Here is a 25,202-nt window from a genome sequence, read left to right as displayed (position 1 = left end):
TATCGTCAGCTGATAGCTGATTTGATTTTATTTATTATTTTGATCGTATTATTTTTTTTATTTAATTAAAAAATTAGTATGATTAATATTTTTATTTATAATTTTAATATTTTAATTAACATATTTTAATTTTATTAAAATATTTTTTTTATTAATAACATAAAATATAAAATATTAATTTATCTCTAAAAACTTAAAATTAATTATAATTTTTTTTTAATAATAATAATTACCTTATTATTCTATCTATATTTTTTAAAAAAAATTAATTATTTTTTTATTTTAATGATAAAATAAATAATATAATATAATAAATTAATAATTATATATTTATTTTAATAATAAAATAAATTATATAATATATATTTTATTAATTATTTTATGTATAAATAATAATAATTAAATATAATTTTATTAAATACTAAATATAAATTAATTATTATTAATTGACTATCACCGATCAACCGTTATCGATTATATTTAATAATTTAGCTAAATGTCATTAATTAGCAAAACTTACTGCGATTGGCCTAAATCCACCTTCCTTTTATTTTAAACACAAAAATACAAATTTTGCACTTTGGTGCCTCCGCCCTTAACCTTCCCTCCCACTGCGCACGTTAGCATCCACTCCAAAGTCGGCTACCCTGCTGAGGTGTCCGCCTTAAACTTCCAGTGGAAGTGGGCCCCTCATGTTTTGTGTAGACCCCACTATGCGGAAGCTGACGTGGCTCTGTGCAATGACCGAACCCGGACTTGAATGCCAATGCGCAAAATTAGACTTAAACCACCTCTTTCGGGTCCGCTATGTATCATATAACAAACCCTGCGTATTCTTATCTTCCTATTTTTAAGCACAGCCGCCTGCTGCTTCTCTGTATTTGATATATTCTCTTTATTCTCTCTTTCTTCTTGCTAAATATCACTCCGATTCAGAAGAATTCTTTTTCATTTCTTAAAGATTGAGATTCGAACATTTCTACTTTTCATCTTTTTACGATAATTTGGAGTTTCAGGGTAACGAATTTCAATCTGTTTTGTTGAATTTTGAGAGATTTTTTGCCATGGGGAACTATAGAAAGCAAGAATTCTGTGACGATCGAGCGGAGCGATCCAACGGCGACGATTTCCAGGATTCATCGTCCGTTTCTAGCGGTGTTGAGACCTCCACGGTTGGATCTGTTGCCGTTTCGCCTGAAAGGAGCGAGATTGGGTTGACGGAGCGGTTGGCGGATATTCTAGTGGAAGATGGTGAAGGAGATCTGCTACTCCAACAGAGCGATCGTGAAGATAGGGTTTTGCAGTGGTTACAGGCTTTGGATATGCAGGTCATGGGGGCTTGTAGAGCCGATGAGAGGTTAAAGCCGTTGTTGAAGCAGAATGCTTCTAGTGGGATGGCCGAAGATCGCCTTTTGGCCCATCTGAGTCAGGTATATATTTAATTTTACTATGCTTTGAAATCAGAAGCTTGTTTTTCTGGTTCTGTAGTGATAAATTTGTCATTTTTATATTATGTTTAAATTTATTTTGGCATGATTTGATGTATTGAAGATGGCTGATAGGTCTTATTTTTATTTTTTGTGTTTTATGATCAGCACTTCGAGCCATCAGAAGTTGGCATACTTGCTAGATGTTTCTGTATACCTCTGGTTTCAATTCGTGTTGGCAAGATTAGCAAACGAGGGACCCTACTTTGTCCTACTGCCTCAAGGTAATTGAGGTTTATTTGGATGGTCATGGCCTGTTTGCTCGCCAGTTTATTTGTTTACGTGCATTTATGTATTTTTGTTATTGGATTCGGACATGCATGAATAAGAGTTATAAGTATTGGGATGTGACTGGGGCCTTGGGGAGAGTTATACTCTACATTTATTTGTATGATCTCAATTATTTAACTTGTTTGATTGCATTTTTGGTTCTTTGTTTTTGTATGTGACCAGACTGGCATAATTATATGTTCCTAGGCAGTGGCTGATCCAGAAAAATTTTTAATGGTGTCAACATACAAAAATTATAACAAAATACTATTAAAAAATGTTCTTACAATTGTATATGATAAGGTCTAATACTTTGAAAATTATTAAGAATTAAATTTATGAGGGAGTGTGTGTGTGTGTGTGTGTGTGTGTGTGTGTGTGTGTGTGTGTGTGTGTGTGTGTGTGTGTGTAATTTAATAATGGAATCTATGAGGGTCAATTTCGACACATATACATTTTTCTAAAAAAGAGGGGTACATCTGCCACTGATCCTAGGGTGTCAGGCAACATACGCACAATTTTTTGCTTCTTTCACTGTACAATCTAAGTTGATTCATTTATATGATCTCATTCAAATAATGTTTTAAAGAGTTATGATTCCAATATTCTATGCAGGCAGCTGATTAGATTATATATGATGTTAGTGATGTTCTGATTTTTTGCAGTATATCACCCATGTTAATGTACCTGTAAGTTTGAAGATATTTGTATCAGATATAGGGTGTCCCTTGATTTTTTTGTGAAGATCAGTTCTGTTTGTGTTTTATTGCTTGTGCGATACTGTATTTTCATAATATGTTTTGTGCTTTTAATACTATTATTATTGTTCTCTATTATCATCTAACTTGAAATCAATTTGTAAAATTTTTTGTACTTGTTCTTTGAACTTATTTTGGATTTCATGAAAAGATGCAAATTTGTTTGATGGATTCAATATACTTGTTTCTTATAATTGTGGCTTCTACATCCTCTTTTATAGCTTGGGGTTGCATTATCGTGCCAGGAGACGTCGTAAAGATTGGTCAACTGGTTTTTCCTTGGTCATGAACTGAAATGGTTTTGTTACCTCTCATATTAGTTGTTTAGAGGGGTTTCCTACCGAATTGATGTGACCTTTTTCTGCTAGTGAACACTACTGGTGGAAAGTGTATATATTCTGTCGTTCATGAATAGTAGAGATTGCAGGATTCTATGTTTTAGCTTTATAACGGTGATAATGTTCATGCTTCCAAGTAAAAATATCTTTTGACTTGTAGGTAAAGTGGGCGTATTCTATTATGATCTCTGAATTATGAGGAAGTAAAGGTAGTTTCATCTCCTACATTATGTGATTATATAAATTGCTGTTGTTTTTTGAATTGATAGGATAATTTTAAAACTTAAGTAGGAACTGGGTGTAAAGGGTCTTTCTTTGTATCTGAAATGATGAGTTCTTGCTATATTCTACGTTCTTTATGGTTTCAGTTGTGTACTTTTTCATATCATGCCATTATATTCTTTAATACATGTTATTCGTCTTTTCTAACCTTGTTCTGTGGTTATGAATTTGTTTATATGTTTGGGGACTTTTCATAAGGATCAATATCATGAGAAATGGCTGAATTTGACACTGGCCATCACTTTTGCCAATGTATTAGGCCTAAGAGCCTCTATGTAGAACTAAAGTTTTGTTTTTTTAAATTACAAAACATAATTAAAGATGAAATAGGGTGAAGTCAGGATCTTAGGCCTAATACTCAACTCTAGTTCATACTTTATACAGTTAGTGTGCTGTAGATGTTAAAAATGATATCTAGGAAAAGGCTAAAATTGTTTGCTTATCTAATACTGTTATGACTTTGGTTATTAGACATGCTTTTAGTTGAAGACTTGGAAAGTTGGAGTAATTGAGAAGATTTGCACTGGACAGGTGTTAGCTCTAGGTTCTGTGTCCCATCATCAAGTTTTGTGTGTTCCCTTGGTTGGCACTTATATTGATTTACTAATTTATTTATTTGCATTGTCTTTTACTGTTTATTATATTGACAATTTCAGCTGCTCTTGGTTTTTGATAAGATGTATGGTAATTTTCTGGGGAATGTTAGGCTCCATAATATAAATCGAGCCACAATAGGGATAGTGCATTTGAAAATACTGTTATTTGTGACTTCATCTTTGGTTCTGTTTCCTGTTGCTTGCTTTTTGGTTCAATTTTTTCTTTGTAATGCTTTTCAGTTTTGCTATTCAATACTTCTAAAGTAATTTATGCTTACGCTTTTTTCCTGAATTGTTGCAGGGGAAATTTAAATCTTACAATGCTGCCGACGTCTGATTTGCGTCTCTCATTCATTGGAGATAATGGTAACACGGAAAGACTATTCACCCTAAGCAGTAAACCACTTAGTCCTGCTGTCACAGTTGAGGAGATCTTAGCAGACAGTTCTGGGCGATCTTTCCTTATAAAGATAGCAGATGGTAGAGATTATTACTTCTGGTGCTCAGAGAAGTCGAAGCTCTTGGGTATTGAATTGATTGCCAAGGTATGATTGAAGATCAATCATGCATGTACTTAACATGCATAGTGGTTCATGAGAAATTAATTTGGCATTGTAACTTCTAATGTTTAGTTGCTAAATGCTGCAAAGTAATTGAAATATCATTTACATTGTTCATTGTCAAGGAAATGACAATCAAATATAATTTTCTGATTCACATGAATCTGAACTGATTACCTTTTTTTTTTCCCTCTTTCTTAATATCATTGCTAGTAGGTGAAGCATGTTTTTCTTTCATTTTCCCCGCTTTTTGTTATGAAAATTATTGGTGGGATTGTTTGTTGATATTATTTCTGATGAAGGTTTTGTTTTCCTCAAAATCATAGATGAAAGATGTACTCGAGAGGAGACCATCTATTGCAGTATTAACTGGAATTAGCAACTCACGACTTGATTGCTTTGCAATTCACCTCCGCTCCTATCTTCTAGGAAGTAACACCCGAGAAAGTGTAGCATGCATACCTGCCTCTTCGTCAGGCATCAATCTTGACCTCTCTGATGCAACGTCTTCCCTATCTTCCAAGTCTCGGCGTTCCCGACCCATTGGCAGCCAGGCTATGAAAGCAAATTCATCTTATCAGGAAAGCCTCAGTCCAAGATCAAGTTCTTTCAAAGAGGGCCTGTCTAGAAGTTTGTCTTCTTTAAAATGTGCTGCTGCCAGAGAAAAGTTAAAGCGTCGCGGGGATAGCCACTTCTCATCTGTTGACAACCTGATGATTGCATTGCCGCGTGATAACGATGCATCAAGCTCTAATCAGTCTGATAATGAAGAACTGCATGCAATTAAGAGTTGCCCTATGGTGCCATCAAGTTTTATTGAATCCCTGGGGAAATTGGCCATCTCCCCAACTCCAAGTTCAGTATTCCATGTAACTTCCTCAAGTCCACCTCTTGTCTCTCCTTACTATTGTTGGTGCCCCCAAGGTCCATCAACTATGCAGTATCCTTCAGCTTCTCCACAACTCACTACCTCATCAATCGAATCCCCCTTGCTTCCACCACTTTCTTCATTATTGTCAGCTGCCAGGTCCTCCAGTCTTTTAACTCCAACACCACCTCTCAGTCTGTCTGATGTTCCCTCGATAGATTTTCCTCCTTTGCTGCCAGACCCAATGCTTCGATTGCCAATGCCCGGTTCTAAGCAGATCCCAACCTTCACCCCATTGATGTGCGATCCAATTGTTCATATCCCAGTAATTGATGTTTGCTCATCGGGTCAAGGTTACCTGGTGAGTGCTGGTCCTACTATGTCGAGCGCTATTTCCCCACTGCACCAAAAACTCGTCAACTCATTGATTCCTGAAACTGATTCCGTGGTAGAGAAGGGTGCAAGAGAGACTCTGCGACTACTCATTAGTAGTTCAACCCAAGGTAACCCTCAGTTGATGGATGTCTTCCCTGTAGCATTGACCAATGCTGATGAGAAAAAAGGCATACATGTGACTGGAAGCCGTGGACTATATGGTGGCTCCAGCGATGTAGAAGCTATTGCGAATAGCATGGCCACTATTAGCTTGGTTTCTTTGTCCGAGGGCATTGTAAGACATGGTGATGCAAACGTAGTGGGCAGTTGTGACGATTTTGACAGTGTGTTGGGAGGTAGACCTAGTGATCTGGATGGGCCATGTTCCGATGATGATAAAACTCGGGATCCGATTACAAAAGAAGGGAACAGTTGATGCGGTACCTATTTTGGGTTTTCGTTTGGCTTCGTAGATCCTTTTATGTTTCTAAAAAGAAAATTGTAGATATGTAGCTGCAGCCTTGGCTTTTTGAAATGTAATTAGTGCAAATTTTGCCATTTGTTGGGCATTTGTTAATGTTTATTCCTTCATTTTTCCAGTTCTTGATAGTATGAACCTGGTTATATGTTTTTGGTTGTGTAATATACAGGTGTACTTGCTAAGCATTTCGCCCTGTATCTGTTTTTAAGGTTTCTTGGTTACTTTTGTTTTAGCATTCTATTTTGATGAATACTACTTTGGTTAATCGTACAGAATGCGTCTTCTTCTCTCTCAAAGAAAAAATAATAAAAATGGAGGGTGAATTACTGTTTAATTTCTGAACATCGGGTTTTATTTTTTCAATCCTTTCAGTGGGATTTTACATTGTTTTTATTTTTTTACAATATTTGATGAGTTTTTAAATATTTAAAATACAGTGCAAGACAATATTGTCGAAATTTTTTTTATCATTCAAAAAAAAAAAAAAAGCCAATTACTTATTCTTTCTTTAAATTATTTATGAATAAAAATATCTGTTTGACTATATTTATATTTTTCCTATTGTAAAAAATATTTAATTTTATTTATATGCTTATTTATGAATTACCAAATTATATTAAAAAAATTCTTAGTATAACAGCATCAATAATAAGGATAAATTATAGTGATATAAGTTAAAATTTTCATTTTCAAAATTATTTATTTTTCATTTCATCTATTAATGGGTACTTTAATCAATGTAAATGTGGAAGAATCAAATAAGAGAATATTCTTTGTTTTTAAAATATCTTCATTGTCTTTACTATTTTCTTCTCTCCTCTCTCTTTTGTTGTCTCAAGGAACGCATGAAAGCAAATTACTTCATCACTTGAGGGTAATAATCAAAAGCAAATTAATCATATATATAATTTCAATTTGTTGGGTACCATGAACTTGATTTTATCTTTGTCTAGAAAGTTAATTTCTCGAATCTAGTTTTGCTATAAATTATTAAGTATAATTTGAATTTTATATAAAAATAAAAATAATCATTTTGAAATTAAATATTTATATCAAAATTTATATAAATTAATTAAATTACACATATAATTAGGAGTGTAGCTATTATAAACTCAATTTTATATAAAAATAAATTTAATAATTATTAAATTTAAAATTTAAATTTAAATTTATGTATATATTATATATTTTTTAATTAATTTCACATGTATTTTAATGTAAATAATCTAATGGTGAATTAAGGTTTGTTTTGTTGAGGGATTAGTTAATTGTACATAAATATTAATAGTTAGATGTCCACTAGCCTATGGCGTGAAGAAGAGTTGATTTGGAAAATGAAATGCCAACCTCATTATTTATTATTTGATTAGCTATTGTTAGAAACAATTGTTAGGATAGTACAAGTGGGTCTCTTACAATGCTTATCCCAATTTCAAGTTAATTGAATATAAATGAATATTTTATTTGTCATATCATTTCAATTATTTCTAATAAAATATTAATTTTAAAATATTCAAAATTTCATAATATATTAAAGTTATTTAAAAAAAAAATTATCATGATTTAAAGCTCTTACTTTTTATAATATAAAGCAGCTATTCAACCATTAAAAAAAAAAAAACTGTTTAAATGAAAAGATTTCAATATATTCTATTGTGATAAGATCATTCCCATCTTATTTTATTCATTAGATTTTAAAGAAATTTATATTATAAAATAGATTACTAAGGAGCATTTTTCATCATCGAGTGATGTGTGTCTGCCTTGGAAAATAAAAATCCAAAGCTTTTCTAACTATAACACTCTATTTGAAATATGATGATTTTATATTATATGGTATAATTACTTTACGTGCTTGAAAAGATTGTCTTTAAAAATGACGGCTTGAGGTTGTAAACTATCATTTTACTACAACTTCTTAAACCACTAAATTAGTGATTTAGTATGTTTGGATTTTTTTTTTCTATTTTATCCTTATATAATATATAAAATTTTAATTATATAACTTTAATATTATATATTTATAAGGCATGTTTAATAATTAATTTAAAAAAATAAAATGTGTATTTAATTATTATTATAATAACATTATTTTTAAATTAATATTTTGTTTAAATAAATATTTTAAGTTATTAATATATTTAAAACAATAAAAAAAGATATTTTAATAATTTTTATATTTATAATAAGAAAAAGTTATTAAACCATAATGTACCATATAATCTTTTCAAACATGTTGATAATAAAAACTATATCATATAATATATATTATATGATACGATACATTAATAAATCACATTATACTCAAAGGTAAAGAATCATTATGTGGTGGAGCCCTCCACGTATAGACCCAGAGTGAACTGATGATTCAAAATTATATATTGATTATGAATAGTATATATATGGCTTATATAAATTAATTCATCTTAATAAAATTATCATGATTTTATTAAAAAATAAATTTTGTCACTGAAATATATATATATATATATATATGCATGTCTGCTAGAAGAAAAAAAAGTATTTCATTTTTTATTAGGTTTATCTTTAATCAAATAAAAAATATATCTAATTAATTAAATGATCTATGAAAATTGATAAATGATACAAAATGTTATATATATTATTTTAAAAAAAATTAATTTGATTAAAATTAGAAAAAAAAAAAAGGGGAATTGGACATAACATTGGAAATTTTTTGGAGTTGGATGTGGACGTTACATTATTCCCTATGCTGTAGCCTAAAGAGGTTTTGTTTTGTTGTTTTGTGAAAACATAAAATGTCAGCCAACTCATTTATTGCTTTGGCCCAGTTCTTTATTTTTTTTTTGGAGCCCAGTTCTTGATTGGGGCCCATAACTTTCACTTATTGCATTTTTTTTAAATATTTTATTATATCTTATTTTTAATATATTATATGCTTTTTTTTTTAATTTAACTTCTAATAGGTATTTAAAATAAATAAATTTTAACCTATGATAATTCAAGGGTATCTTATGATATTTTATAAAATTTTCTTTTTTAACTGTTTCCTTTTAAAAAAATTTGTCATTAGTAAATGTTTTTATGGGCAATTTTGTACATGTACTCAAAAAATCAAAGCTAATAAGTGTAAGTATAAAACTTCTAAAATCTTTAGTTTATTGTCAATATTTTTTTATTTATCAGATTTTTTAATATATAAATGTAAACTTTTCTTGTAATTACTATCTACTAATAAGCCGTACATGCTCAGATTAGACGGATTCATTGTATTTCATCAAAATAAATCGATAAAGTCAATTTTAATAGTATTCAAATCAAAACTAATCAATTAAATTATAAAATTATATATATTCAATTTTCATGTTAAATAAGTTGGATTTAGTTTCACAATTTTTGCTTCTTCTAACCCTTTTCAGATTTTTATAATTCAATTCTTATTGAGGCTTTTATATATATATATATATAATAAACATTTATTATGTTAACTCCAAACCCAACCCAAAATTTTGATTTATAATTATTTTTAAATTATAATTAATATTTAAATATATAAAATTTTTCGATTTAAATTGATTCAGATTGATCAATTTTACGGTTTCTTTATACACCCCTACTGTCTACTACAATTAAAATAACACCCTTAGAGCAAAATTTTTTTTTAAGAACTAGCAATTGTAGGTGCCAAAAGTCCCTTAATGATATGTGAGGATAATTACTAGGATCATGAATTTCAAATTCAAAAATTTATTCAATTGAAAAAAAAAAATAATATTCAATATTTAATATAATAAGTTTAGTTGATAATAATGAGAGTTCATTACCAATAATTTATAAAATTTAAAACGCATTAAATTAAAGTAGGAAAGTAATTATTAATAAGTGATGAATTAGTGGGATGAAATTAATATTTAGGTTAACTTTATTTATAAGGTCAGGATTTGAATCTTGGGGGCGGGTTTTACCTGAACATCACTATTGATTGAGAGTGAAAAATTATGTAGATAAAATAAAAAAAAAGTACAAGAGTGAATATTAAGATATGTGAGCTTGGCATGGTGTTTCAAGGTTCCAGATAGAAAGAGGTTTTCTGGACAGTCCGCTAGCATGGTTGCCTTTTAGCCAACCCAAGGCTATATCAGACTGAAACGCCCTGGACCTTGGAGTTTCACGCCTCCTTTCCCTGCCGTAAGCACTGTTACTGATGAGCTTGTTGTCTTCGAGGTTTAACGAAAGTTTGAGGTCTTTGTTTCCTTTCTTGAAAGCTAGTTGCTTCTGGTTTTCTTACTCAATCTTTGCATCAGATCGTAACCTTAGAAGGCTTGATGTTGCTGCTTTGGTGTCTCGGTTGATTTCATCTGCATGTTTGCTTTCAAACCACTGGCGATGCTTTTAGGTGCTTAGGGCGGTTTTGATTTCTGTATGCCTAAGGGTGCTAGGTGGTTCTGCAGGGTTTAAATTTAGATGGGTTTAGGTTGGATTTAATTTTAAGCCTCGATTCATTGTTTTAATCCCTTACACTCTTGTCCTTTTGGGCATTGGTAATACAATATCTCCATGTTTAAAAAAAAAAAATATTAAGGTCATTAAATAATTGGTTTAATTCATATATATATATATATATATATATATATATATATATATATATTGCAAAGGACAAATTCCCTGGTTCACCAACCATGTTTGCTTTCAAATTAAGTTGAAAAAATATCAGGAGTATAAGATCTTAAGTTAAAGGGTGACCTCTTTTTTAATTTTTTTTTAAATTAATTTTTAAGTAACAATAGAAATCTTCATACAGTCTCATAAAAGTGGACATAAAGCACCTTTACTTTTTTTTTTTTTTTTTTAAATCAAGAGCACCTGTGCCTTTTGTATTGAATTGAAAAGAAAGTTTGAATAAAAATGTTTCAGCAGAATCCACCATTCATGATTACATGTCTTCACATTGATAAGACTTTTTTTTTTCTTAATTAATCAAAATCCCTTTTTTGTTTTTTTTTTAAATTCAAATTTTAAATTTATCAAAATTAAAATAAATAAAATACTCTTCAATTTCAATCCCCCTAAATCTTAAATTAAAATTATTAAGATAAATTTAAACCAAATTGATAATATTCTCTAACCCCTTGTTTGGATGATAGTTTATCATAATTTTATATTATATGGTTACTTATTTTTATTATAAAGTAAATTATTTTATTATAAAAATAAAATAATTTAACAAAATTTTGTAATTTATCTCATGTAATTTTTGTAAACTAATATTTTTTTGATAAAATTATTAATTACAAAAAATTTATTAACTTAACAAAAAAATTAAAATTATATGATATAGTTATACTTATTGTTTATTTAGATTATTCCCTAAAAATAATAGTTTTGAGTTATAAAATGATGGTTTCATAATTATTATTTTATCATAGATTTTCAAATCACCAAATCGATAATTTGAGATAATTTTAAATTTTTATATTTTCATTTTTTACATAATTATTTATATATTTAAAAAAATAATAAATATATTTTAGCAACCTCTATATTTATTTTATCAAATCATAAAATTTACCATGTTATTAAATCATCCTATACAATATTATTTTTTCAATATGTTAAAGATTAAAATCAAATAATATGATGTGATTCATAAATAAATTATATTGTACTTAATTCAAATGGGTGTAAAAATAATAATAATAATAATAATAATAATAATAATAATAATAATAATAATAATAGACATTTCATTTTTAATTTATTTGCATTATTAAACATAAAGTATATTTAGGTAATGTCAAAAGGAAGAAAGATGTGATTAGAAAGGAGGGCATATTTGTAAAAAATTATAAGACTACGTGAGGTGATGATTTTGTAGACAAGATACACATTGTGTGTTAAATTGCAATTTGTTAATGGTTAGTGATGGGTTCCACCATATATATTCCTTCATCATCAATCCTATGAAAAAGATTATCTTTGTCAAAATTATAAATCCACGCTTTCAAGTTTTATTATAATTTATTATTTTTATAGTCAGCTTAATTTCTTTATTTTAATGAGAATTTAATAATTTTTCATGAATTTATCTATTTTTAATGAGAGTGTTTTATTTATTCTCAAAAGTGTTTTCTTTTATTTTTGTGAAAATTCTTTGACTTTATTTAATTCACAAAATGACATAAAATATAAAGTTAATAGAATATCTACTTCATATTAATTCAATTTTCTTAATTATTAAACAATTTTTAACTAATAAATTTAAATTAATTTATATTAAACTTACATTTCAAAATAAATAATGATTATTATCGAAATTTTTTTATACTCATTACTATTATTAAAAATAAATATGAATGTACATATATTTTATTTATTTATTTATTTATTAAAAATATACATACACACATGATATAGAGTAGATATATACTTTTTTATAAAATTATAATAATTTTATTAAAACATAGTAAATTTTATATCTGACGCATATTATTTATAATTAACGTAAAATCTCAAAATATTAGCTCAGTCATTTAAAAGCAGATATATATTTCATTAAATAGACTTAATTATTTTTTAATTAGTTAAGAATACACACGAGATATGGAAGGCACATTTTATAATATTTTAATTATATATATATATATTAATAATCTAAAAAAATAAAAATTATTTGAATGATTCTTTTAATTTTAAACATTTAAATTAAAACGCTAAAAAATAAAAATATTTAGATTATTATTGTAATTAATCTTATTATTATTATTAATAAATTAAAAAAATACTCCTTTTCACATTAAAAATACCATATTATTTCATAATTGGTAGGTTAAGTTTTTGAAATGAGCTATTTTTCAAGCTTTTTTATAATTAAAAAAATATTTATTATAAGAAATAAAATATGTAATTTGAAAAATTGAAAATAGATAATGGATTCTCTATGTTTAACATCAGCATCCAATAATATTTAAGGAGTGATATTAATAAGAAAGGTCCCGTCACCACAACGTGAGGATTAAATTGCTCCACGGCAGGTCCTTATAGACACTAGATCATAGGCGTACACCCATCCTATGACTTACACCTGTCACTCGCGATCAGATAACTGCCGATAACAGTCTTGCCACAGCTTACCCATTTTTTTTGTAACTATATATTTTATTTTTCTTTTTTATTGCGTAATTTACTATTTTATTACTAAAACAAAATTTTTGAAATTAAATTGCTACTCATGTGAAATTTAAAACTGAAAAAATGGCATATAAAAATAAATTATTAATTAAATAATAATGTTTGAAAGATTATTACAGATTGAAATTATATAATTTAATATATAATAAATATAATCTATATATCTTTATTTTATATTTTTATAAATACAAATTTATAAAAGTTGATATTAAAAGTTAATAATTTTTTAGAAGTATAAATAATTTAATATTACAAGAATATAGTGAAGATCTCAAAAGAAAAATAAGCATTAGAAAAAAAAATATCAAAAATTAAAAAAATGATTTTATTTTTTTATTATTTATTGACATCAATATAATATTTAAAATAATATTTCTAAACATATACTTATTATTATATTTGCTGTTATGAGCAACTTCTTCTTAATCTTACGCGGTCTTTTTTAATTATTATTATTATACTGTAAATATATTATATTATTATATTTTATGAAAGAATATTAAAAAAATAATTAATAATCATTTAAAATTAAAATTTTAACAAATATATAATTATTCAAAATTTTAATATAAACTTAAAATAAATTTAACATAATTAAGTAAAAATTTTATCATCAGCAAAATTTTATATTACAATTTTATAAACATAAAATGTATAAAATAAATAATAAATTATAAATTTAAAATAAAATAATAAATAATCACATAACACATGAACAAAATGAATAATTTCAAAAATTTATATCAAGTTATGATTTTATTTGTACCTTTAAAGTTTTTTATATTTATTTATATTTTTTAATTAATTAATTTAATTTGTAATTCAAAATCAAAACTTTAAAATTTTGAAGGCAATTTCAATATTATTTTATTTAATTTATATATTTTCATTTATATAATAATTACATTCTTTTTACAAAATGAAGGTAAAATTTTCTTAAAATATTTTCAAATTTTCTTATTTAATTCAAAAAAATTTAGCAATCAATTTTAATACATTTATATATAGTCCATTTCTTCAATTTTATTGAAATTTAGAAGCAAATTAGGCTAAGTCAATGTTAGCAACTATATGAAGAAAATAGCTTATTTAACTTCATTAGTAAAAGTGACATGCAAACTCACATATTGATTAATCTCCTCTTTCATGTCTATTATCAATTTTTCTAAATAAGTTCAACAATTTAATATTAATCTCAAATTGTAAATAAATTTCATATTTAGAGACTACGTCAATTAAATTATTTTTATTTATTTATAATTATATAAATATGAAAGAATAATTAAAAATTAAATTAATATTTATTAATAATTTTATTACCCTAAAATAATTTTATTGGCTTGATATACAAACAACATGATAGATTAAATAAACTTAAAAATTTCTAAATAATAAAAGTTGAGATTTTATTTATTAATTTTTATATTATTATATATTTACATTTTATAATTTTAAGTTTCAATAGATCTATAAATATGATGGTGAATTTTTTTTTTATATTAGTGTATTTATTATCACTTTATTTACTTAAAACAGTTTTTACATTAATGTTAGTGGATTTAGTGATAATTATTGATATGTAAAGTAGAAAATATTTATCTTTTTTAACATCTTTCACTCTGAAATTATATCTCAACTCATTATATTTTTAAAAAATTGGATAAAATAAAATAAAATAAAAAATTATTATAAAATTATACATAAATAAAATGATAATATAAAAAAATATAAAGTAAGATAAAAGAAATTATAAAGTTAAAAAAAAATTATAAAGTAAAATTTTAAAAATTTCATGAAATAAACATGATAAATATGAAAGCACAAGTAAAGGGAAAAAAAAGAAAATCACAAGAAAATTATAAAAAAACGAGAATTTTTTTTTTTTTATAATTATTATCAATTTAAAAGACTCAACTTGCTATTTTTTTTATTATTTTACAATTATAATCTACTACAGTCAGCAGCACCAACAGCAAAACATAAACGTCTTATAAAACGGCGCCACATCATGAGAAGCACGAAAGAAAATTTGAAGAAAAATGGAATAAAATAATTATATTATTGCTGTGTTTTAATTGGTTTAAGTACGACATTTTTGTCGTTTTGTCTTTATCATTTCATCGCTCTTGCACTCTCTCTCTCTCTCTCTCTCTCTCTCTTCATAATATTAGTAGACACACACTTTAATTAGGTTTCTCTTCTTTCATCCATAAATCCCACTGATTACGAAAAATAGAAAGAAAAAAAAAAAAAAACTGTTTAAACCGTCGCCGTTGGATTTCTCTCCGCTCCATCTCCGCCCTCTCCAATCTTCTTCTGCTCACTTGAAAATTTGCTTCGATGGTTGGTTGTGGTGGCCGTCGATTAATCTCGAGTGCTCGATCTGATGCTCAAGTGTCGATCCGATTGCCTCGATTTACGAGCCGCTACAGCTTGAATCCTGGTCGACTTCATCGTGCTGGGTCTAGATATCGCCGCTTTTACTTTTTTTAAAGAAACGTTTCTTCTGTGGTTCCTATGATATATCCTTCTTTGTTTTTTCTTAATCCATGGCGAGCGAGGTAGCTTTAGCGGTTTTGGTATAGTTTGATGAGTTAAGTTTCGTATTTTTGAGCTTTTTTTTTTTGTTTATTAAATTAGTAGAGAAGCTTCAAATCCGTGAAACAGATTTGTAGGAAGCTGAGATTTTGAAAGTTTTGATCGATCAGTTTCGATAAGAGTAGCTTGAATTCTGTAAATTTATAGTCAACTATTTTGTTTGCTTTCTTTTACTTGTTGAGTGATGGAAGAGGAGAATCAGAGCAATAAAAGCAGCAGAATAAGTTGCAGTAGCGGCATGTCCGACGTAGTTTTGGGTTGCGTGATGCCGTATATCCATGACCCACGGGACCGCGACGCCGTTTCACTCGTTTGCCGCCGCTGGTATGAGCTTGATGCCCTGACACGAAAGCATATAACCATAGCTTTATGCTATACGACGAGCCCAGATCGGCTTCGACGTCGCTTCAAGCACCTCGAATCCTTGAAACTGAAAGGGAAGCCCAGGGCTGCTATGTTTAACTTGATACCAGAGGACTGGGGAGGGTTCGTCACTCCCTGGGTTAATGAAATTGCCGAATCGTTTAATTGCTTGAAATCACTTCACTTTAGACGCATGATTGTGAAGGATTCGGATCTGGAGCTTCTCGCTAAGTCTCGCGGCCGGGTACTACAGGTCTTGAAGATTGAGAAGTGTTCTGGGTTCTCTACTGATGGACTTTTACACGTGGGTCGCCTCTGCAGGTACTGATTTTTGCTTATAGTTTTGTGACAAATGTTGGGTCTTACCTAAAATTAGTTTAGGAGATTTATCAGTTTGCTTTTCATTTTTGATCTTTTGGGATTTTTCTTTCAAATTTTGTAATAAATCTATTTGGATTGTTTTTTTTGCTTAATTCTTTCGTTAATTTTTTCAAGTTTTTTATTATTTTATTTGATATGGTGTGCGTATGTTAGATTTTTGGTGAGAGATATCTTAACCATTGAAAGGAATTTTGGTTTTCTATTGCTTATGGGAAGAGCGAACTGATGCACCTTATAGTTTGCTTTATATCTCTACTCTTTGGGATTATTTTCTTTTCAGCTTTAAAATCTTATTGGATAATCTTTTGCCTTTTTGTCCAAGCTTCAATGTCTTCATGTGCCACATGGGTATGTATTTTTTGTTTTAGCATCTTTAGTTGGTTTCTAGTTTTGTTTCCTTTCATTTGATGTTAAGGTGTGTGAATTGCATCTATTTATATTTCAAATGTTTTCTTCATTTCTTGGGGAAAAGTATCATAGATGACCGCTATATTAATTTCTGCAGCTATAATATTTGTTCCATATCTTGTGAAGAAAATATCTTGGTTTACTGTTTAGGACGTCATGAGAGTAACTCTTTTACAATTTTAAATGAAATCTATCTGCTTTAGAATTGATGCTCTTATGACCTCATTGTGTTTGGTTGATGTCTTCTTTGCTCAGATTTTGTGAATCTGGTCTGGCTTGTTTTTTCAGGTGTATAAAGTAGAAAAATAAATTTGGACCAGATAGGTCGATAGGTAGAATACAAGTTGCATATCCTGGTCCCTGCTACTTCCTTCCCCAAAAATGCCTGCACCTTAGTTAAGTTATTAGTCATAAAATTATGGGTTGGATATGGTTTTTTTTTTTTTTTTGGGGGGAAAAATACTGGATATATTCAACATTTCCCCATGGTCCAGGACTCCTAAGCTTGGTCTGGTTATGGAATTTTGTTCCAGTTGCATTTCTCTTATGTTAATATGGTCACTCATCCATCATGCCTTAAATCTGATCCAAAATAAAGGCATTTCCCACTTTCCTGCAGCTTGACATTCATTTCACTTGATCTTGGTTATTTCTCCATCCTTTCCCTGTCTCTCCTTAATTCTAGCAGGTTAGCAGTCATAATATAATGATTTAGCTGCTGTTTGTTGACTATTATTATGTGTTTCCCCAGGCAATTGAGAACATTATTTTTGGAAGAGAGCTCAATTCTTGAGAAAGATGGTGACTGGCTGCACGAGATTGCCTTGAATAATACTGTTCTTGAGACTTTAAATTTTTACATGACAGACCTCAACACAGTCAGATTTGAAGACCTTGAGCTCATAGCCAAAAACTGCCGCAATTTAGTCTCTGTCAAGATTAGTGATTGTGAAATTTTGGATCTTGTTGGTTTCTTTAATGCTGCAGTTGCTCTAGAAGAATTTTGTGGGGGTTCCTTCAATGATGTACCAGACAGGTACTCTGCTGTGTCATTCCCCCGAAAATTGTGTCGTTTGGGTCTAACCTATATGGGGAAAAATGAAATGCCAATAGTGTTCCCTTTTGCATCCCTGCTCAAAAAGTTGGATCTCCTCTATGCATTGCTTGATACAGAGGACCATTGTCTTCTAATTCAAAAATGCTGCAACTTAGAAGTTCTTGAGGTATGACAGCAAACTCGATTCTTCACTAATATGGAATTGTTATAATTCTGTTTTTATTATTTGTTTCTATTGTGTCTGTTTTGTTTCCCCATTTATTTGAGTTCTATAAAGTGTAGATACCCCTAGGGTTATCTCTTCCCACTTGGACAGGTGTATATGTTTTTTTTTTTTTTGTACTTTTTGATTCTCATTAACTGTTTCTTATTTATTCATGATATATGTATTTACTACTTGATAACTCCTTTTACTTTCTCTGTTTTTCTTCTTAAAATAAAAATTTCCATCTTGATTTCTTGATTTGCTGATTTATTTTCAAATAGTGCATGATCCCCAGAATTTTACCTTGTATTTGTGTTACTTAGCTATGCGGCTTAGGTTAGCTCTCGGCTCTTGAGGCATTAAATATCTTAGGTTAGCTCTCGGCTCTTGAGGCATTAAATATCTTTTGTTAATTTACAAGAAAGAGAACTTTGAATAACTGTGCTTGTTTGTTTAGGAAACTAAGGGGTACCTGTGCTTGTTTGTTTGTGGAACTTTATATGGATTATGACTATAGTTTAAGAATAACCTTTATTCTTTTCTTATTTTTCTATTAATATTGACAGACGAGAAATGTTATTGGAGATCGAGGTTTGGAAGTTCTTGCTTCAAGTTGTAAGCGACTAAAGAGGCTTAGGATTGAGCGCGGTGCTGATGAGCAGGGAATGGAGGATGAAGAAGGTGTAGTTTCACAGAGAGGATTAATTGCTTTGGCTCAGGGCTGTCTAGAACTGGAATACATGGCTGTTTATGTCTCAGACATCACAAATGCTGCTCTAGAACATATTGGCACTCACTTGAGGAAATTGAATGATTTTCGACTGGTCTTACTCGACCGAGAAGAGAGGATAACAGACCTACCACTTGACAGAGGAGTTCAATCTCTATTGATGCAACGAAAACTCAGAAGGTTTGCTCTGTATCTTCGACCAGGGGGATTGACTGATGAGGGTCTTGGTTATATTGGGCAGCACAGTAAAAATGTGAGATGGATGCTTTTGGGTTATGTTGGGGAGTCTGATGAAGGGCTTTTGGCATTTTCTAAAGGGTGTCCTAGTCTTCAAAAACTAGAAATGAGGGGCTGTTGCTTCACTGAGGGTGCACTGGCCAAAGCTGTGATGCAACTGACTTCATTGAGGTATTTGTGGGTGCAAGGTTATAGAGCATCATCTACTCGGGGTCGCGATCTTCTAGCAATGGCTCGCCCCTTTTGGAACATTGAGTTGATTCCTCCTAGAAAGGTTGTGATGGTTAATCAGGTCGGAGAGGATGTTGTGGTTGAGCAGCCAGCCCATATACTTGCATATTACTCCCTAGCTGGACCAAGAACAGATTTTCCAAACACTGTTGTCCCCTTGGATAGTTGCCGCATAGAGAGCTGTAAATGATGATGCGTCTCTCTTTCTTTTCCCAGTGATGCACGGTTTGTAAATTTATCATCTTTTTCCTTTTCCATTTGGGTAAGAGGGTTTCAGTTCTAAAGAGGGTTTCAGTTCTAATTATATTTCTGGACATTTGTCCTGTAATAAGCTTGCATTTTCTCTGTAATTTGAAACCATTTGAAACTCTTGGTGCGTTGCGTTATTGTTCTCTTGTTAATAGGGCCAATTAGCAGAAGATTTAATGGTTTGGAGGTTTGTACTTTTGTCTTCGCGATTCAATGTTGTTGGAAATTGTTGTTACCATGATCTGAAACTTGGAATGCAATGCCTCCGAGTTTAATTCACTTGCTGTGTTTCACTTCCGCTGAAAGCTCTATTGGATTTTGACTCGCAATCATAAATCATTGCTGTTATGAAGGATCTCTTTTCTCCTTTTTCTCGTCTTATATAATTCTTAAGCCTTAATAAGCATAAGCGTATGAGAAGTTAATTTTTATATAAAATACATTTTTATTTTATTTTTTAGAAAATAAATTTTCTGAAAATGTATTTTCTTGAAAGTAATGAAATAAGGCCTTAATAAAGGTTTCGAGTCAATTTAAGAAAAAATAAATTAAATGATTTATCTTCTTTGATTTTAACTTAATTTCAATTCAATTTTGGTTTAACTTGAATTTTGATTAAATTTAGTCATCAGTTTTTTATTTTTATTCTTATATTTAAAAAAAAAAGTTTTGATTTAAAATAACATTAATCAATTTAAAATTATTTTAATGATTTAAATAAATAAATAAGCCATTTAAAGTAGATGAATATTTTTCAAAATTCAATTGATTGCTTGCTAAACAATTTATCCCATTAGAAAAATAGTCAGAAAATCGTGAAATGAATTTATTATTGAATTTTACATTACATCCGTGAAAATATAACAATACTTAATCATCAAATAATTTTTTTTTTTTCTAATAATTTTAGAGAGAGGTGGTTGTGCGTAAATGGATAAGCAGATGGTGATAGTTGTGGTTAAGATAGTGGCTCATTATTACATTGCCCTCCATCATTTAAAGTGCTTGAAAAAGTTTTTTTTTTTTTAATATATATATAAAATAAAATAAATATATATTATTTCATATTTTCGATATTATCTTCATCCACATACATGTGTCTGGGGGAAATTTCAACACATTTACATTTAACTTAAATTTTATTTTATTTTCATAAATAAAATTTTAAAATATAAATATCTCATAAATTTTAGTTGTATTAAAAAATTTAATAAAAATCTAATAAATAGAGTAATAATTATTATGCTATACAGCAGAAAGTAATATATATATATATTTTTTATAATAAATAGGTGAGATAGAAAGAATTGGAGATTGAGACTCAAACTTTACTTTGTAATTGGAGATTGAGACTCAAACTTTACTTTGTCAACTAAATATTATATTTTCGATTATAAATCAAATTAGATTAGGCTATAATGTTTTGCATCATTTTAATTAAAAATTAACCAGTTTTAAATAATTACAATAAATGTTGTATTCTATTTTTGGAGGATTGCGAGCCACATTCAACATATGCACAATAGATACTGGGAAAAAGACTAAACCATCCCATTCTTCCATAAATTTTAATTTTTTTTTCCTCCAATCTCAATGTAAAAGCAGAGCTTCTTGTTGTTAGACCCTGGAATCAAGCTGATAGCTTGATCCTGGAGAAGAAAAGGCCAAGATATACAAAAGCTGAGGTTTATGGTTTGCCCCTTCTTCTCACTCTCAAAGATGGACTTGGAATTTGTGATAATTGGGTGAATTGTTATTATTTCTATGCACATGATTGAGGGAATTTTGATTCCAAAACAAAAAGTCTTTATTGGAGATTAGAAGGATAAGTCTACACAGTGTTGTGCCAATAGAATATTCAATAGCACAAAGGAACATAACTTATGAGACACATTCCAGGGGAAATGTTAATTGCTTCTGGCAATGATTTTTTGTTGGGTTGGGGGGGTGGTTTGGTGGTCCTATACTTGATTGGTCTATTGGAAGCCAGACCAAATTATCATCTGATGAGTTGGCAAAAAGGACATCCACAATTATGGCATCCTATTACACCTGGTCATTATCACCTTTCACTTCAGAAAAGAACAATGTTGCCTTGTTCTTGGAGAAGGCAATGGGTATTATTGGTTTTGCAAATTTAAGAAATGAATAGCAGAGATGCAAGTTGGGTGTGTTCATAGCAGTTTATTGGTGGTAAAGGAAGTTACAATCTTTAATGAGGTTACTCGTACTTGAACCTCAGATATGAGTTATTTCCAGGATGTCATATCTCCAGTAGAATCGTGGAAGATTTCAATGGTTGACAGAATTGATGAGGGAGTCATCTTTCAGGGTTCATTGCCGTTAGAATATGACGGATATGGGCTAGTCAAAAGGATGGACCATTTTATGCAATGACAGATGACAATTGAGCTTGACAAGGTTTTAGCCCAGTTGATAATTGGGCCTTACAAGGTTCCAGCCTGAGGACAAACCAAACTATTTTAGTAATGGGGAGTCTGCAATGTTAACCCAGGGGCTCGTAAATTTCAATAATTTTCACTGTTCGAAAGAGTGCATCGATTAACTATGAACTGCAGAACTGAAATGGTGATCTCTTCTTTCTCTCAGGAGTGATTTGAAGTATATCTGAAGTTGATTTCTGTACCCTGTCATGGAAATCTGATACTTGGCTTGGTCTCATTCTTGAGATTTTTGAGCAAGTCAGTATCATTTTCAATGCCTTTTCCTTCAGAATTTGAATTGTTTAATGGTGGAAACATGGGAATTTGATTTGACTGATGACATGGATGTAATGGTGAGAGAATTTTACTAAGAAATGTTGGCACTATCAGAAGCGGTGTAAATGGACTTGGCACTTTAAAGTGCACAAGGACATTAGTTCATTTCATCAAAGCCTAGTCCTGCACATGATGCCACTAGAATTTAGGGAACCTATTTATAAGTGGAAAATAGACTAGTACTTCATTTAACTTATTGATTGAAAAAATGACTTATTAAAAGCCACAAGTAAGGATTACAATTTATTTATTTATTTTAAAATTATTTTTTAATTAAATAAAAAATTATATTATCTTAATAATTTTTAAAAATATCAATACCATCTTCATTTTAACAATTATATCACTCAATTACATGGCCTTATTCGATAACAATTTTTAACGTAGAATTAAGTGTTTTGACTATTGTCAAAATATCATATTTTTTATTTATATTATTCAGTAATATAATATTTATATTAATATTTAGAGACTGAGACTGAGGTAGCGATTTATAAAAAGTTACTCTTCCTAGCGTTTTGACTAAAATCAATAAGATTATATTACTATTTTACATTTAACACATAATTCAATTATTATTTTTATCAAACACTTCTCTTTTAAATTATTATGTAAACAGTTAGTCACTAACAGAACAGTTTAAAATAGTTAGCAATTATTAAAATAACTAATATTGTTGAATAGACCCTATATCATTTTTTATCATTTTGATAAATTAAATTTATTTTAAGTATCTTTTAACTAAACACTTAAACTATTTAAAAATTAATTTTGAATAATTTTACCAAACAATTAACTATTAATTTTTAAGTTAATTTAAGAGTTAAAAAATATATTTTAAGTTGAAAGTTAAAAATAAAATAAAAAAAATTAAAAATAAGTAGTTAAATCAAACACCTTCTTACTAGCCCTATTTCATCTCCTTTTTGCAATCAAATAATAGAAGTAATTAATTAAAATTATACATCCACATGGAGAAAAATTAGCAGTAAAGATTTGGGATTTTCATTAGGATTCTTGAATTTGAATTTTGCTGAGCTATTCTGATGTATCAAAATAAATAAATTGGGAACACATCTTTGAAATAATATGAAGAATTTATGAACCATTGTATGAGTAGATCATCATTGGTCTTTTCTTTTCCATAGAATATATCTGCTCGGACCCTAAACTCTATTTTTTCTCTCTGTTTAATAAGTCTTCTCAGTTGAGAGTTGAGCAGTAAGCGACTCAAAGCACTTTCAAACATCATGGGTTAGCCTTATTGTTGGATTATAATTAGAATTAAGTGGGGATGAGTGCTTTCTCATGTAACTTGCAGAAAGGCTGCTCCTTTAGAGGAAATTATTATAAAGTTGGTAGTTTTGTCATGTACTGGCAAAAGCTTAATGAAAGTAATATCATACTGTTCATTATTGCTTTGGAGCTTTTATAAGCTCCAATGTGTGGTTTGGAAAGTGATATTTTATGCAAAGTGACGTTGGGTGGGCACTAGGCTTTTCATTTGATTGTTTTATTTAGCAGGCAACTATGGTGTAGCAGAACCCACAATAGCAATGTAAAGAAAAACAAGAACAGTAACAGCATATTAGGAATCATATTTTTTTCCTTTCACATGTGGAATTGCCAATCTTTTTGATAATGATTATCAATATAGCCTTCTAGAGAACTCCAATACTAGTAAGAAACTTGGCAGTTGGAGACCAAGGAAGGGAAGGGAGATAGGGTTTCTAATAATATCATGAACATGATCTTATCTGGTTTCCATTTTATAAAAAATTTCAATAATACCATTATCCAATTCACATTGTCCCTCTTTTTATCAGCAAATTAGTGCTGCATTTTGTAGAATCAGCTGTGATGAGAAACAGTACATTTTCTTTTTGATGGAGATTACAAGAGTGTCTATCTTGCTCTTCCTTTCAGAACATAAATTTCTTCATATTGAAGATAGATTCCCATTAGTTTCTTTACATATTATAGTCACATATTATAGTCAAAGTAAGAAGCTTTTGCTACTGGGTTAACGGTTCAGTGGTCTGAGTATCATCTCAGGCAGTTCCTTGCCACATATGCTGAAAATCTATGAACAGTTGCCAGTAAAATGAAGAATAAAAAAAAAGAAGCATTGATGCTTGTAGATACTAGCAAAAGAAAGCTACCATATGCTGGTGAAACAGTCTAGCCTCCATTGACAATTGGGGGTTGGCAGAAAGAGAAATACCAAGAAAAGAAGAGAAAATGGATTGGTTAAGGAAAAAGATGATTGCACAGAAAATCTAAAAACATGGATTTCAAGAAGGCATGTGACTGCTCTCAAATTAAGTGGAATGCAAACTCAGATGCTACTAAGTGATACTGATCATCGATCTTTTGGTATTGAAATGCTTAAAGCTAAGAATAGCTCAATGGGTCTGATATGATGAGAAAAAAGCAAGCAATCAGATACCCTGGAATTTCAGAAATAGTGCAGGGTGAGTCAGCTTCTAACTTGGCCACATCGACTCGTGACGTGGCTAGTTCTATGTCATGTAAAACCATGAGTTGTGCTTTTAGATCACAACCCTTTTGAAACATGCACTAAAATTTTGTACCTAATCAATAGATTCTTTTACTGTTCTTGAAGCATAAGCCTAAGAATTGCTGAGAGCTTTTGCACCGGACCTTATGATCATCAAGATTTGGTCTAAATCAAAGTGGAAAAAAGGATTGAAAGAATTCATGGAACAGGATAAAACTTGTCTCAGAATCTGATAAATAAATCAATAGGCACTGGAG

General features: G+C 29.4%; 2 protein-coding genes across 2 annotated transcripts; both read left to right on the top strand.

Annotated features, from left to right (window-relative positions):
• The first annotated feature begins 836 nt into the window (after nt 1–836).
• On the top strand, nt 837–6,200 carry LOC110640941 (uncharacterized). Its single transcript, XM_021792499.2, has 4 exons — nt 837–1,430; nt 1,596–1,711; nt 4,033–4,276; nt 4,618–6,200. The coding sequence occupies exons 1-4, from the start codon at nt 1,065–1,067 to the stop codon at nt 5,968–5,970; spliced, it is 2,079 nt and encodes a 692-aa protein (XP_021648191.2). The 5' UTR covers nt 837–1,064; the 3' UTR covers nt 5,971–6,200.
• A 9,156-nt stretch (nt 6,201–15,356) lies between these two features.
• On the top strand, nt 15,357–19,923 carry LOC110640939 (coronatine-insensitive protein 1). The gene is made up of 3 exons (XM_021792497.2): nt 15,357–16,467; nt 17,687–18,158; nt 18,764–19,923. Exons 1-3 carry the CDS (start codon nt 15,968–15,970, stop codon nt 19,583–19,585), a joined length of 1,794 nt encoding a protein of 597 aa, XP_021648189.2. The 5' UTR covers nt 15,357–15,967; the 3' UTR covers nt 19,586–19,923.
• Nucleotides 19,924–25,202: the final 5,279 nt, after the last annotated feature.

This window comes from Hevea brasiliensis, chromosome 14, assembly GCF_030052815.1.
Source record: "Hevea brasiliensis isolate MT/VB/25A 57/8 chromosome 14, ASM3005281v1, whole genome shotgun sequence".
In the NCBI taxonomy this organism is placed as follows: Eukaryota; Viridiplantae; Streptophyta; class Magnoliopsida; order Malpighiales; family Euphorbiaceae; genus Hevea; species Hevea brasiliensis.
Note: the sequence above shows the minus strand (reverse complement) of the source record. Positions and strands in the feature narration are given on the sequence as shown.